General features: G+C 40.9%; 1 protein-coding gene across 1 annotated transcript in view; it reads left to right on the top strand.

Annotated features, from left to right (window-relative positions):
* LOC310677915 (uncharacterized protein) overlaps nt 1-14401 on the top strand; it is a 116461-nt gene extending 102060 nt beyond the window's left edge. The window contains exons 6-11 of the mRNA XM_083441141.1: nt 2264-2444; nt 3941-4002; nt 4101-4169; nt 5688-10338; nt 10412-13286; nt 13609-14401. Of these exons, the coding sequence (XP_083297267.1) occupies nt 2264-2444; nt 3941-4002; nt 4101-4169; nt 5688-5735 (360 nt within the window). The 3' untranslated portion in view covers nt 5736-10338; nt 10412-13286; nt 13609-14401. The remainder of the gene's footprint in view (nt 1-2263; nt 2445-3940; nt 4003-4100; nt 4170-5687; nt 10339-10411; nt 13287-13608) is intronic.
* Nucleotides 14402-16184: the final 1783 nt, after the last annotated feature.

Raw genomic sequence — 16184 nt, 5'->3', positions numbered from 1 at the left:
TAGAAGGAAATCACAGAAGGAAAGTGTCCCATCCCTCCATCCCACTGCAATCACTGGCACTCCCTGAAAAGCCTCTCCAGAGGGCGATGGGGACCACCCTGAAAAATATGGAGTGGGAGAAAGGAGCTAATAGGGGAGGGGGAATCAACCAAAATCAAGCAGAGATTCTCCAAATTTTGGCTGATTCTCCTCTCCCACTGTACTCCCGCCCCATTATTATTCAGAAGGGCCACAATCCTCTGGAGAGGCTTTTCGGGGACTCAGGCAGGTGCCTTTTGTTCACTTATCTTAGAATCGGAGCCTATGAGAGCAATCTTGTGCACACTTACGTAAATTTCACTGGACCCAGTGGGACATAAAAAGGTAAAGGACCCCTGACAGTTAAGTCCAGTCACGAATGACTCTGGGGTTACAGCGCTCATTTTGCTTTACTGCTGAGGTAGCCGACGTTTGTCTGCAGACAGTTTTTCCAGGTCAAGTGGCCAGCATGACTAAGCCGCCTCTGGCGAAACCAGAGCAGTGCACGGAAATGCCGTTTACCTTCCCACTGGAGCGGTACCTATTTATCTACTTGCACTTTGATGTGCTTTCGAATTGCTAGGTTGGCAGGAGCGGGGACCGAGCAACAGGAGCTCACCCTATCGCGGGGATTCGAACCGCTGACCTTCCGATCGGCAAACCCAAGGCTCAGTGGTTTACACCACAGCACCACCCGCGTCCCTATATAGTGGGACATACTTCTGAGTAAATATGCATTGGATGCTGCTGCATAGCAACCAGTTGTGCTTCAATGGAACCTGAACAATTCACATTTTTGGAAGAACCCAGTGAACTGCGGTTGGTGGAAACTTAGTTGAACAAACCTTGCAAGAGGATAGAAGTGGAGTAGGTTTCTTTGAAGACAAGCGACTCAAAGAGCAAATTGATGAGTGAAGCAACCCAGGATGTTTTAGTAAAACTGAGGAGACTTGCTTGCAAGCAGTAGCTTGGGAGGAACAGAAGGGAAGAACTGAATTCCTCCTATTAAGTTATTTCCAGTTATCCTTTCAAGTGTCTCTTGCTGTGAGTCATCCTCGATTTTGCAAAAGTCCTGGCTTCTTTTCTTGTGTTAAGAATGAGATTGTCAAGGAGGTAAGAGGAGGACATGAGGCTTTGTAAAGAGAAACAGCTTTTTAAAAAACAAAAACAGTTCGAGATTTCTTGTAAAAGGATATTGAAAATGTGTGTGGCCAGCCCAAATGGTCTTTTTTTGCTATTCCTTCCCACTACATATAATGCCACATTGCCCAAAAAGCTTTTCTTTTAAAACAGAAGCAGATTTGGGAAATGGAGGAGCATCTGGCAAGTAGCATTTAACTATAAGAAAATAAAAAAGTTCAGCTGGATCCAAAGGCCGCCTGGTCCAACATTCTGTTCTCACAGTAGCCAACCAGATACCTATAGGAAGTCTAACAAACGACCTTAGTTACCACAGCATTGTTCCCAGTTATGATTCTGAGAAACTGGAATTCAGAGGTATACAGTGGTACCTCTGGTTAAGAACTTAATTCGTTCCGGAGGTCCGTTCTTAACCTGAAACTGTTCTTAACCTGAGGTATCACTTTAGCTAATGGGGCCTCCCGCTGTCGCCACGCGATTTCTGTTCTCATCCTGAAGCAAAGTTCTTAACCTGAGGTACTGTTTCTGGGTTAGCGGAGTCTGTAACCTGAAGCGTCTGTAACCTGAAGCGTCTGTAACCCGAGGTACCACTGTACTGCCTCCTGCAGTAGAACATAGCCGTTGTAGCTGCTATTCACTGATAGCCTTCTCCTCCATGAATTTGTCTAATCCCTTTTTAAAGCCATCCAAACTGATGGCCCTCACTGCATCTTGTGGGAGCAAATTATATAGTTTAACTATGTGCTCTGTGAAGAAGCACTTTCTTTTCTCTGTCTTGAACCTTCCAACATTCCGCGTCAGTTGATGGCCCCAGGTTCCAGTATTATGAGAGAGGGAGAAAAAGCTGTTTCTATCCTCTTTCTGCACACATGCATTTTGGACCTCTTGCAGGAGAAAAGCAGCTAATTTGGAGTAGAAAAAATGACCAGTAGAGAGAGATAAGCGCTGTGCTTTCCTTTGAAAGAGGTTCCTGTTTTTCTGCCTCATTCACTGGGTGTTTCTTTACAATTTTGGTGGGTGCAGGGTTGCGCTTACCATATAATTTCAAAGTAGACAACATGTGTGAGTGTGTTGCTCTCTGTGTCTGTTTCTTTCCATTCAACAGTCCTCCAGTGCTCTGCAGCTTCTCTGGCTATCTGTGTTTCCTGGGCTTGTTTGTTCATACAACTCCAACTACCTGCATGACACTTCCAAAAGTATTAGAGGAGAAGTCCCTGCACTGAGGAACATCCAATTGATAATTCATCACGGGGGAAACAACAGAGAAATCAGGAAAATGGAAGCAGGTAATGTGGCCTACGTTTTATAGAGTCTGCAGACTTCTGAAAATGGCAAACATATGTTTTTCCTTGTGTCAGCTTGAGATTTGGAGTCCATTTATTCTGAGTGCTTCCAAATGGGACCTTAATGTTCAAACAAATCAGAGGTATCATAAAATAGTCATTGACAATAAGGTTTTGTTTTGTACTAATAATATTTTAAGATGTATTGGATTGCTCCCCAATAGGGTAAATTCTGATTAAATGCAGGGGAAGGATACTAGGTGACATTTAAATGCCAACAATGTTGTTTTGGCCATGCAAGAAACTTGCATGCATGAGGCACACCGATCCCACATTAAGCACCAGTTTGGAAGTACCTTCAGTCTCTGTTCTGTTTTCTTTCTGTCATATTCTCTATTTCTTTGAGTATTAGATTATTTTCTGAAAAACGAGAGTTGTTATTCGCTTGGATCAATAAGAAAAAAGAAATTAAAGGAAGCCTGTATTTGTTGAAGCTGAATTCAAATACTGAGAGTTGTATTTTATAGAAAACAAATCTTTTGTGTTCAATTTGAAATTTCCTTTCTCTTTTTTAAAAAAAGTCATTGCTCTAGAACAATATTTTGTCAGTAATCAAGTCAGAATAATATATCCATTATTTTAATACTTTGATCACAAGCCACAAAGCAGAGATTTGGAGTTATTGACTGTTTTGCTTACTTTGGTGTTTCAAAAACTATCTCTAAAGGAGGAGCAGGATTTAATTCTCTGCCAATTGGATCATCAGCATCTGCATTCAGATGGCTAACAGGTTTGTTTGGGCCTTTCATAGTATAAAAATGGATGTGCTGCATGCTGAATTTTGATTATGAAAACATTTTGACAGATGTTTCCAGACAGACATGAAAGAATTAGACCCTTTTATCACCGCAAAAAAATAACAACAAAACCCTGAGGTGGTTTCAGTTCACATGCTCAAGATTCTTTTATCAAATCTATTACCCATTTTCTTGCCTGGGTGTGCAAAATTTGCTTATGATGATCACCAGCTGAAATGAATTCTTAAGTATTAGTGTGTATAGTTGAGAATTTAAGTTCTGTATTGTCCAGTGGTTAGAGTTCTGAGAATAAAATGGGGTGAGAGCTTGCTTCCTAAAAAGGCTTTTACAGTATATTATTACACTGTAAGGAAAGTATGGTATTTTCAGTCACAAACCTACAGTTCCAAGTGCTGCACACACTGTTTAAATCACATGGGAGCCAATGGGATTTAAGCCTCATAACTATGTTCAAGATTACTCCCTAACATAATATATGCCTCATAAATTAGTCTACCAGTACATACTCTTTCTTGAAAGTAAGTGCCACAGAGCTCAATGGGGCTTGCTCCCAGGTAGATAGCACAGAATTGCTGTCTTAATTAGCTTTCCTTTTTGACCCATAAAAAATCAGAATAAGGGTGATTTAAAAAGGACATTGACTTGTCAGGAGTCACCACATTTTCAACTTTTATTTAATAGATCTTGTCTACATTGAAGTGAGCTATTACAGCTGCCCGAAAAGAAAGCACTGTTTGATGTCTGTAAGCATAGTCAGCAATCAATAATTTGAAATTTGTGCCATTTGTACCTTTAAAAACTGGCACGTCGTTTTTTATTCCATTTAATCTGCTTACTGTAGATGAAAGTGGGGGTTGAACTGATGCCACAAAGAACATTTACTCATGAAATGGTGCTCGTTTATCCAGCAGTAAGTATATCATTTTGACATTTATTTGCAATATTAATTGTACTTATTGATTAAATTTTTGCACATATTGTAAATTGATTCAAAATACCGCAGAAGGTGACATTATTCTGGTAGCTGTGTGCTGCTATGGTAAATAATCACAATAAAAAGCATATTGTCCGTTAAATAATATTTTTTAAAAGAAACTGTAAAACATAGAGCTAATAAATTAAAATCTTCTACATATTTCATTCCTGGCAAATTGGAAATGGAATGATGAAACATTAAATTAAGACCTCTAGAGGGGATCACATTGCAAAGCATGCTTATATTGACCCCATCTGCACTACACTTTTAAAGCAGTATCATACCATTTTAAGCAGTCAGAGCTCCCCCCCCCCAATTATGTGGAAGGTAGTTTGTTAAGGGTGCTGAGAGTTGTTAGGAGATCCCTATTCCCCTTCACAGAGCTACAGTTCCTAAAATTCCCCGAGAAGAGGGATTGACTGTTAAACCACTGTGGAAATTGTAGCTCTGTGTGGGGAGTAGGAGGTCTCCTAAAACCTCTCAGCACCTTTAAAGAACTACAGTCCCCAGGATTCTTTGGAGGAAGTCATGACTGTTAACAGTAGTATGATGCTGCTTTAGATACATAGTACAGATCTCTATCCTGCCCCACCACCGTGATTGCTTTGATAACAGACTTTGAGCCCTGAACCCAGAGATCAGCCCATATAGCGGTGGGACACATGCTTGGTGCTCCTTGTGTGACTCTGGTTTCCCACTCCAATCCAGCAGTCAGATGATGGGCTCTGTTGCTGGATCAAGGAGGCTGTCTGAAGACCACAACAAATCTTAGGTTAGCAGAAGCGGGTGATAGAATCCCATGAGGTACACTCACCATAGCAGTATCAATTCTCAGTAGTTTTATGGCTTATGCATCCAAACATGGCATCACCTGAATAAAATAAGGAGGTATTGGCTGACTCAGAGGAATTTCCAAGTTTGCTTGCAGAAATACTATGTTAAAATTTTTAGTAAAAAACCTAAAGCTCTGAGGGCTCTACCCCATTTCCTTCTCAATGTAAGCCAGTTGAGACTGAGCATTCTTTGTGGCCAAGGAATGCTAGCTGACTGTTGGGGAGGCAGGGGAAACTCAAAGTCAAGTGGGACAGGGAATATAATGGAGTGGAGTATCTAGAATCCTGAATGGGAAGCACTTCATGCTGCAGTATATTGTGGCAGGTCCAACCTTGTTTATTTACCCTAATGAGTCTTAGGACTTTAAACCCTTAAGGATCTAAGCCACAAGAATAATTAGTGTAGCTACAGGACAGCATTTAGTAACCATGCAGAGATTTGGGTGATTGCTGCTAATCATTAGCAGGCAGATGTCCCCCAATTCTCCCTTGACCTGCTTTCCTGCTGACTGACTCTCCTGCTCTGTGCCACATTCACGAATACTCCAGGCCCAGTGCTGCTAGCTTCAGCTGGTTGTATTTTTTACTGCTAGCCTTTGTATCCTTATTCTGCCACTAGAGAAGAAGAATCTCCAAAGCAATGGAAAGTATGTGTCATGTGATATGAGTTATAACATCTAACTATTACATTCCGCCACAGTCTGCCTGGAAATAAGAAATGGGCAGTCCACAGGTTAACTTAAACAATAAAACGTCTGGGAGAGGAATGGCATGAACTCGTCTTTGGGGCTACTCAGACATAACACGGAATTAAACCAAGGTTTATCTGCTAAATGTTAGCATTACGACCATAATCAGGCTTGAGCCTTGGGTTCACACATTCCTTCCTAGTTCCCCTTTCTCCTTCCTTGGCACGGAGATTAGAAACTTCCAGTCACAAGCAAGTAGCAAACTACGGTTTGCTATTTGGCCATACCCAATTAACTGTGGTTGACACAAACCATTACTTGCTTGCAAATCAGGATTTCAAACCATAGTTTAATCCTAGTGCTGAGGCAAATCATAGTTCCTCAGGTTTGGTTGGAATAGCAAATTATGGTTTCCTTTGCTAAACCAGTAATGGAAGGTAAGATGGAAGGGGAAAGGAAAGAGTTTACAAGCTTTGGCTCATTTGTTTGTTCTCATACCATTAAATCATAATTTAGCCTTATGTCTGAATACAATTCTTATGCCTCAGATACAATATATGTATGCCCACATAAATATACACATACATATATATTACCTGACATGTGAAAAGCCCACCTTCTGTAGACTAGTGAGAGCCACTGTGTGCTGCCTGGGAGCTCTATGCCTTGGAAATGAAATGTGACATTTTCCACTGAGTTATTATAGCCACTAAAATAAATGACACTAGATAGAGAAAGCCATGTCAAAAATAAAATTAAACATACAGGAAATTAATCCGTGCAGAACCAAAAGCAAAAATTATGGTTCTCTTTCAAAGATGGTGTGGTCTGCTACACTCACTCACAATTATGGCTATGATTGGCTTTGCAAAGCTTCCTCTCCTCCCCCCCCCCCATGCCAATTCTCTCCCTCCAAGTGCAATTCTGGCTCAACCACTTAAACTGTGAATAAACAGCATTTTCTCCAGACACATCATCTTTCCTGCTGACTCCTCCTTTTCGTTTCGATTTTAATACAATGAAGAGTTGCTGGAACTCTCATCTTATGCCTTATGTAAGATTTTCTTCAGTGTAATTTCACTGAATGTCCAGATGGAGAATAAAAATAGTACTTTATTAAAAGGGCAGGGGGCTTTGATGGATAGGCATTGCCCACTCATCAGACTGCTCTGGTAGTTGTGGAAATTAAAAATGGTTCTCCCACTTGTACCCAGACCTGCGCTGAAAATTGTATTACAAAAGATCTACTTGCTAGGCTGTTTTAGTCCATGCTACAAAAACTTCAGATATTGATAACATTGGGGATTACATAGGATATGCTTTTAAGAGCATTCACAAAATAAAGCCGATCACAGTCATTAGCTGAAAACTACATATTATGCAGCTAATAATTCCCGCTCCCCAAAAATGTGCATTTGAAACAAAATGCTGATTTTATAAAAAGATACCTGCAGATGACAAGCACCTAAAGAGACACCCTCTCTCCTTTCACACCCAGGTCTTCTATGATAGACGTGTGCATTGTCTAAAAAGAAATTGCATTGCCTAAAAACAAAGAAAACGTGTGTCTTGGTTCAGAACCATTGTTTCCAGCCCTGTGCAAATATTATTCAATAGACTGATAAAAAAAACCTAATATGAATAATTAGGTAAACGTGTCTTTAATCAGAGTCCTAACCGTTGTGGATTAGTGGTTTTCAATCTTCCTACACCCAGGGGTCCCCTTGACTTTGTGTTGAAGATGCTGCTGGAGTCTCCTCTAGAATGCATGCTCTGTTCATACAGAGTGCTCCCCATGCTACTGAGACTTCACTGATGCCTCTTTGGTACTGAGAGAGCACCCTAAGCATACTCTGCATGATGCAGGGGAAGATGGCCAGTGATGGGGGTCTTTCAGGGAAGCTTGTCCACCATGACTGATCTTCTTATTGGGGAATCTTGCTATCCCTATAAGGAACCACAGGATTCCCTGCAACACTGCAGACAGCAAAGATCCTCTCAAAATATCACTTGCATTATCCACTTGCATGTTTCCCCTCTTTATGCAAGCCATAGATTCTTTAAGCTACAGCTAGGGGGCTCTGCTTGTCCATCTTTCAGCTAACAAGGCCCTACTGGGCAAAAGGGATACGAACAGGTCACCTGAAAAGTAACTTCTTTCTCTAGGTCTTAAAGAAAGTCCTAAAGTCTTAAATAACAACCCGATCTCATTAATTACACCATTTTAATAAATGACTTGGTATTTCTCTATATATTTAATTCATGTATGTGTTTTTATTTAATGAAAGATTTAGGAGTTCCTTCGTTATTAAGGTTATTCTGTATTAGAATCTTTAATGGAATTTAGAAACTAGCACTGTAATTCTATGCATATTTCATCAGAAGTAAGTTCTAGGTGAATTTCCTCCCAAGTACACTGTAGGTATATATAGAATTGCAGTCCAAACCATATTTGGAAACAAATGTGTCAAGTGTAAGAGAATCTGTTTTTAAAGAACATATTACCATATTTTTCCGTCTATAAGACGTCCCCATTTATAGGATGCCCACTATTTTGGGGGACTTCAAGAAAATGGGGAAGATGTATCCGTGTATAAGACGCCCCCTAATTTTTTACATTATTTTTTAGGGGAAAAAACCCTAGTCTTATACATGGAAAAATACGGTATTTAATTAATTGTGTATAAAGCTTGGAAGTTTAGAGAAACAATTATTTTTGCAAGTTATATAACTGCATAGGTCTAACTACAATCCACTGGTGGAACATTACAAATGCAAACATTTGCTAGATAGTGGGATCAGCACATCACATAGAACAATGTCTGAACCATGCTACCATGCCTGCAAACAAACACACAACTTCTCATCTGTCTCCAGGCTTGCTAAAAAAGAAGCCTCCCAAACCTCTTTCCAAAGGCATATAAGTGTATGACACTATTTATATCCTGTCATATTTGAACCAGTGAGTCTGAAAGGCAGGTAACAGACTTGAATAGAACAAGAACAAAATACCCATTAAAACAATAATTTTAAAAAAAACCCCAAAACCCCCACCGAAAACCAGCCAGCAACTAATTAGGCAGCAGTAAACAAACATCAAAATCCCAGATGAAGAAAACAAAACAAAGCAGTAGAGTATCCAGAGAAAGCAGGATGTTTAAAACAATACAGTCTAAACCTCTTGATGCTAAAAAGCTAACAGAAGAGAACAAGCTTCACAAGGAAGAGATCTCCAAATCATCTGTTGTACTGCAACAACCCTGTGTCTTTCTCTAGTTGACCAATGGTAGAGGGATCTAGAGTAAGGCCTCTGTGGAAGAACTTAAAAATGTTAGTGGGTGTGTATGGGAGAAGGTGGTCCTTTCAGTATCCTGGAGCCAGATCATTTAGGATTGTGACTGGATGGTCTTTCAGACGTTGTTGGACTCCAGCTTCCACCAGCTCCATTCAACAAGGCAATGGTCAGGGATAATAGGAGTTGCAGTCTAATAAAAGCTGGAAAGTCAGGGGTTCTCTGTCCCTAATTTAGAACTTTAAAAGTCAAAACCAGCACTTTAAGTTAGGCTTGAAATCTATCTGGGAGCTAATTAAGCTTTTTCAAGACTGGCCATCTGTGTTCCCTGTGGCCTGCCCACCTAACCATCTAGTGACTGTGTACACCATCTTTTATGGCATGGCTAGGTCACTTTTGCCTAGGAAAGGGTGCTACAATTGTGGTATCAGCCTAACCTGGTAAAAAGCACCCTTGCCGCCACTACCACATGGGCATCCAGGAGCAACGCTGGATCCAACCCCCCACCCCCCCAATGCAAACCTGAGTATACATGGAGACTGCAACACCATCTAAAGTGAATTCCATACCTACTCCAGAATCAACAATGTACTCCATACTTTTGTCTTGTCTGGATTAAATCTCAGTTTGTTCACTCTATCCAGTCCATCACTAATCCAACAAATGTATTACAACTTACACTGCCTCCTCCCTGGGGTCAGCTGGCAAAGAGGAGTAGAGCTGGGTGTCATCTACCTGCTAATGATTAGCAGCAATCACCCAAATCTCTGCATGTCACATGGCTTCATGTTGATGTGAAATAGCATGGGAGACAAGATAGGCCCTCTTGGTGTTCTGCAAGTCAACAGCTATAGGGTAGATTATCAGCCTCCTAGCATCACCACCCAGCCTAAAGCAAGGACTTTAAACACAGAAAACCAGTCTTCACCATCCCAGCAAGGAGACCCAAAGTGATACCATGATCAATGGTGTCAAAATCTGTTAAGAGAGCCACAAGATTCATCAGGCCATGGGAGCATCCAGCCGGTTTATCTTCCAGCAAAGTTCAATGACTACAGCAACCAAGGCATTTCTGTCCCAAACCCAGCTTGAAATGGATCTCAATAATGAGATTATCATAAACTCCAGACACCAAAGTTGAGGCAAAAGCTAATGTCAGGGACTGGTTGGACACAGAGGAATGGAGGGAGGAACCAGCTGGAGAACCCCCAAGGGGAGAAGGATTAGAGCCAGGGGCTTGGTGGTGGGATAACGATGAGTGGTCAGAGGGAGAAGACTGGAAGGAGGAGGTATCAGAAGCTGAAGAGGTAACAGGGTTTAGTGAGCAAGAAGACTCTGTGGCAGAGAGAAGTCCAGAATCAGAAGCAGGAGATGAGGGAGACCAAGAAGCAGAGAGGATACAGGCTGGTGAAGAGGCACGGGTGTCTCCCCCTTCTGCTGCGAGGCATGAAGCAGGAGAAGCAAAGACACAGGTGCAGTCTCTGATTGCTTGGGGAAAGCCCTGGGGAGGAGGAGACTTTGACAGCTGTGGGAAGACAGGGATCTTCAGTCGCTACAACTGCTTCATAGGGGCAAACCCTACCAAAGAAGAGTTGCTATGCTCATTAGACCTGACACTCCTGTGCAGATCCTGATTCTTCTAATCAAGAGTTAACTCTGCTTACTTTGTGTGATTTACTGCTGGCTCGCCTCCGACAGCTGTTGAGCATCTTATTGGTGAAAGAAGGAAAAAGCTGTCTTCTAACCTACTTCCTCATAGCTGCATTAATATGAAGTGCCTAAAACTTTTAATTGGAATTCTTTTGGGAGGAAGCAAGTGAAATGAGAGATGCTGTCAGCAAATGCAGTTGCATGGGCTGTGATATTTAGAGCAAGCAAAGCAAACAGGCATCAGTCTCTGGTGATTTTGATATCTTGGCTCTCTGTCACTAATGAAAGGAAAGCTTTCAACGGTGTCATTTTACATAGGCCTTGGACTGCCTGATATGATATTACATCAGTAATTTAGCCTCGGCTTTAATTTGTGCTTAGGCTGAGCCCCAGAACATAAGGGAGTAAGACAACAATAATGCATTTATTAGCAAACTCAGGCGGTGAGCGGTGACAGGATGGTAGCCCAAACAGGGCCACTGAATTACAAGAGAAGGTTAACAGCATGTTCTTGGGATCCTGGGGTTTGTAGAAGTAACAAAAATAACAACAACAAAATGTAAGCACCCATGGAAGGCAGCCCCTGCCCAACAACAACAACAAAGGTCCAATGAAAATTGAGCATGTACCATGGAGTGTAGAGTCCCAATTGGAAAAGAAAAATGAAATGGGGATGGGTAATGGATTGTCCAACTTGGAGATACTGGCTGACTGCAGCCCTGAACAGGAACACTCTTTTTAGGAAGTGGGATACACTGAAACATTTTACTTCAGGTCCCACTTGTCTCCTGCTAAAGGGCAGTCTTCAAGGCATTGCCAGCATCGGTCAAAGGGCAGGCCTTTCTCCAAGTGACTTGGCAACTTCAAGGCAGTCTTTTGCCCTCAATCTCGCTTCACTCACCCCTCTGCCCTCTCCTCAATATGTTCCTGCAGTTTCTGGCTTCTCTCGCTAAAAGGAAAATATTATCTGTGCCTTTTCGTTTATTTCACTGAGACTGAGTCTATGCAAAGAGTCCCAACAAGGTCTGGCAAATATGTATCATGTTCTCTGGATGTGGTCCAGCCACTGTAATAATTTAGCCTACCTGTCAATTTAACCTTACGTTGACTTTCACGGTGTCCAGCAGGAAAAGACTTAATAAGAAAAGAATCTACACATGGAGAAGCTTGCAAAGCAAACCCTAACTGTGGATGAATATACTAATTATTGTGCATTGCCATTTTTTGTTTGTTTGTTTATGTATTATGTTTGTTTGTTTATCTGTTTTATAAGCTTGTTACCTGGAAGTAGAGATCCCCAGAAAGAAAGAAAATCCAAATTGTTCCATCTTAATTGTAGCTCCTTTAAGAAAAAACTAAATGAGACTTGCATAGTTGGACATAGAACAAGCTTCACTTTTCTATTTTAGGGTAAATAGCAAGGGTTCAAATGAAAATGATTGCACATTTTCTGTTTCCATTTCAGTCTCTCCCTTTCCTCTTCCATCATTCCACTCTCAAGTGTTGGCAGCAATTAATAAATTCATTTTTCAGGGTAAAAGGTATTGCTTGGCATTAAAAGTCTTATACAACAGATTTGGTGGAGGGGGACTGTTGAATGTTGCTTTATACTACAAGGCATTTCAGATCTGCCAAATGCCACTTATGCTATTGAAGTTAGATATCGTAGAACTGACAGGATCTCATTTATCCTATGTGTTCCCTACTGCCCCTGTTACATTATCATCATTCTGTTCTGGATTCAACTATAAGGAACATTCTCTCAGAATGGGAAATGAAAGGCTACTTTAGGAAGCATGATTTATTTATTTTTAAAATAAATTATAGACCTATTATTCAGAAACAGCTTCCTCTGCCCCTTGGTGACTTGTACGAAGGACGGTTGCTTCTCCTTCAGCTAAATAATCTTTGGTCAGATTCACACATCCACACCCAGGACACCAGGCCTCTTTACAAAGTCATACTTGCAGAACTGTGTAAAGAACTGGTATCTATTCTATGGGATAATTTGATGGACTAAAGTCTGCACAGGAAGGTGACAGTGGGAGTATTCTGGAACCTAAATAGTGGGATAAAATATGGACAGAGAAATCAGTGTAATCTACGGTATCTCAGCCCATATGAGGGAGACCACATTATATCAGCAAGAATATCTGACTCCAAATTGTTTAACAATAGAAACAACAACATCCTCTAAATTAAACTACTAAAATGAAGAAAGCTTGGGGGTAATTGGTGTGTGTTGAAGAACTATGCTGTATACTTGATGGCCTCCAATGGTCTTGAGAATGGTCTTGAGAATCAGAAATAATTCTGTGCAGCTCCCAATTCCTTTGCAAAGTCACAGTTTATTAATATGCTGCATTTTTTTTTGCTCAAAGCAATTTACAAAAATTAAACATACAATGGTAGCACTACAGCTGTAACCATAATGCATAATAAGAATCACAATGTGGCTACAATGTAACAGTGGCAATTCAACAATTAACAATTCATTTAAAATATATCAAAATTAAGTAATCATACAGATTACAGTATCTCAAGGTAGTTCAAAAGGTGATAGTGTTGGTACCTTGCAACCCCACCAGTGTTTATAAAGGTAAAGGGACCCCTGACCATTAGGTCCAGTCGTGGCTGACTCTGGGGTTGTGGCGCTCATCTCGCTTTATTGGCTGAGGGAGCTGGCGTACAGCTTCCGGGTCATGTGGCCAGCATGACTAAGCCGCTTCTGGCGTACCAGAGCAGTGCACGGAAACGCCGTTTACCTACCACCGGAGCGGTACCTATTGATCTACTTGCACTTTGACGTGCTTTCGAGCTGCTAGGTTGGCAGGAGCAGGGACTGAGCAATGGGAGTTCATCCCGTCGCGGGGATTCGAACCGCCGACCTTCTGATCGGCAAGTCCTAGGCTCTGTGGTTATACCTAGACTCAAAAAGTCAGAAGAGTTCTTCTGTCAGCAGCTCCTTCGTGAAGAAGACTCTCAGGTCAGGAGTGAGGAGCATCAGAGATGGAAGAAACTACCTTGATGTCCAGCATAATAGCCCCCACCTCTCTCTCTCCCACGTCTACTTCTATATGCACAGAGTGCTTCTCCCTTTCTCCTACTCCTATTTTACTCTGTCCATATTCAAGATATTCCTTCCCCAGTTCTAAAGCAAACGTGAAATCATTTCCAAATTCTATCAATATTAGCAAGCAGAATGCTAGTTAAGCACATTGACCATTAAGTGAATCTATGTAAGTATGTCCAGTTTACATAATTGATCTCACTTTTAAAATTGGAGTTTTCCTTCCGGTTATTGGCCCTACTCCACCCTTCTACTAGTGTTTATGATTGCACTTGATAATTGCTTACCGGTGATGTGGTCCTCTTAGGAATCAAAGCAAAAATGTTTGAATGAAACTAGGCAATCTTCTGAGCATAGTGGTATTTTGAAGGCATCTCTTTGACAGCTATCACTGCAAAGACTTTTCTTTTTCTTTTAACAAACAATTGACCTGCCAGTGTGCTGAGTTTTAAGCTCTCTGGTATATTATTCTGAACCATGCTCATATGATTTTTTTTTGCATTTTAAAATAATTTTATATGTTTATATGTTTGTTTAATTTGTGATCTTGTCTTTTTATGTTGTAAATTGCCTTGAACAATTTTAATGGAGACAAGTTAACAACATTTTTAAAAAATAAATGAATACCAAAATGGTACTGGTATAAATTATTTCATTTCATTTTAATGTCTTAAGAATTGTCCAAAATGTAGCTCATGGATTCAGCGGCCTTTCCCAGTGTTTGTTCCATAGCTGTGTATTGGCAAATTGTCAGTAGCCAGATATGTGGTATAGACTTTTATTTCCCTCTGCTTATTTTAAACCTGTTCTATATAGTACAAAAAGGGACAATATAAGTTTGTAGGGAGTATATTTAAGGAATGACGGCACTGTATTAAAGGAAGTCTGCATACCTTGAGTGCACTTTGTGGCATGAATCCAAAGTGAAAAAGGCTGTAAAAAAATATAATCGTCTTCTATAAATATACTATTGCACCTGTATTGTATCAAAAAATGGGCATGCTGATCCTATAGTCCTTCTACATCAGCAGCTGCTATGTCAGGGCTAATGATGGTGTAAGTAGTCATTATGCTATATGCACACTCAGCAGCAGAGTCAGAAGGAAACTGGAAAGCAGTCATAAACGTTTCCTGGAGAAAGCAGATCTGGCCACATGCCTGGTTGTACACACACATACCTCTGAAAAGACGCAAAACTGCAGTTAATGCAAAATGCTGCAGCCAGAGTGCTGCCAACAGCCATTGTTCAGAAAATGAGGCTTCCTTATTGTTTGATCTGCACTGGCTCTTTGTAGTTTCAGAGCACAAATGTTGGTCATTCAATACCTTTAATGTCCTAAATGGTCTGGGACCAGGATATTTAAAGAATTATCTTCTTTCTTATGAATTTGCCTGCATGTGGAAGGAATCAACGCAGGTCCTGCTCTGGTTACCACCACCCACAGAGGTGTGGTGGGTAAAGACATAACAGGGCCTTTTCAGTTGCTGCTCAAATACTCTGGAACTCCCTCCCCTATGAGACCTATCTGGCTCCCTCTTTGTTGGCATTTGCACAATCATGTCTGTCATATTATGCTTTGGAATAGCTTTGTTTTTCTTTTTTGCTTTGATATTTTGTTATTTTGTGCAGCTGGAGGTTTTTATTGCTGCTGAGGTTTATGGCTTGTTACTATTTCTGTTAATGTTATTAAAAATTGGGGGGGGGGCAGAAAAGTGGTGGGTCAATATCAGCAAACAGAGAGAGAGAGCTACAGAAACAAGTGCCAGAATAACAATGCTCACAGGCACTTATAACTTGTAAATTGCATGGTTAATTGGTGAAGACAACAAGGACACCAGACAAGGCATGGTGGTGGCCAAATGACCCAATGATACCATCTATCCCAGTATGCACCCCAATGCACTACCAGGTAATCAGAAAGAAGACACAGCATCTTTCTTCTACAGAACAAGCCACCATAGGACAAGAATAAACACATAGTGCTCTAATCTCCAGGACTCTCTACATGCAGGAATATAGTCCCTTGTCAGCACTGATTCAGACAGCCTTCAAACTGCTACACTTTTACCAGAAAAAACAACTAGATGCAAACAGGGAAGGGCTGTTCCAGTTGCATGCATAGTAGGTAGTGTTTGGTCCAAGTCTGGTTTGAAGATAAAGAACCATAAGGGAACATAACAGGGGCATTGAAGTTGTCCATCAATAGTTAGCGCATAAACAGCAGACTTAGCAAGAACAAAGGTCGCCTGGTCATTGTCTTCTCCACTATGGTGAGATGTACTGTGTGTCTGCTTTAAAATGGCAGTAATTATAGCTAAATTTGCATCTACACACAAATTAGCCTATGCAAATTTTAGGTATATCTGTGTCCTCTTTCTTGCAATAAGTGGCCACCTTAATGCACAGAGAATCCT

Source organism: Podarcis tiliguerta (assembly GCF_965153285.1).
Source record: "Podarcis tiliguerta genome assembly, chromosome: 5".
In the NCBI taxonomy this organism is placed as follows: domain Eukaryota; kingdom Metazoa; phylum Chordata; class Lepidosauria; order Squamata; family Lacertidae; genus Podarcis; species Podarcis tiliguerta.
This window is presented reverse-complemented; position numbering and strand designations above follow the sequence as displayed.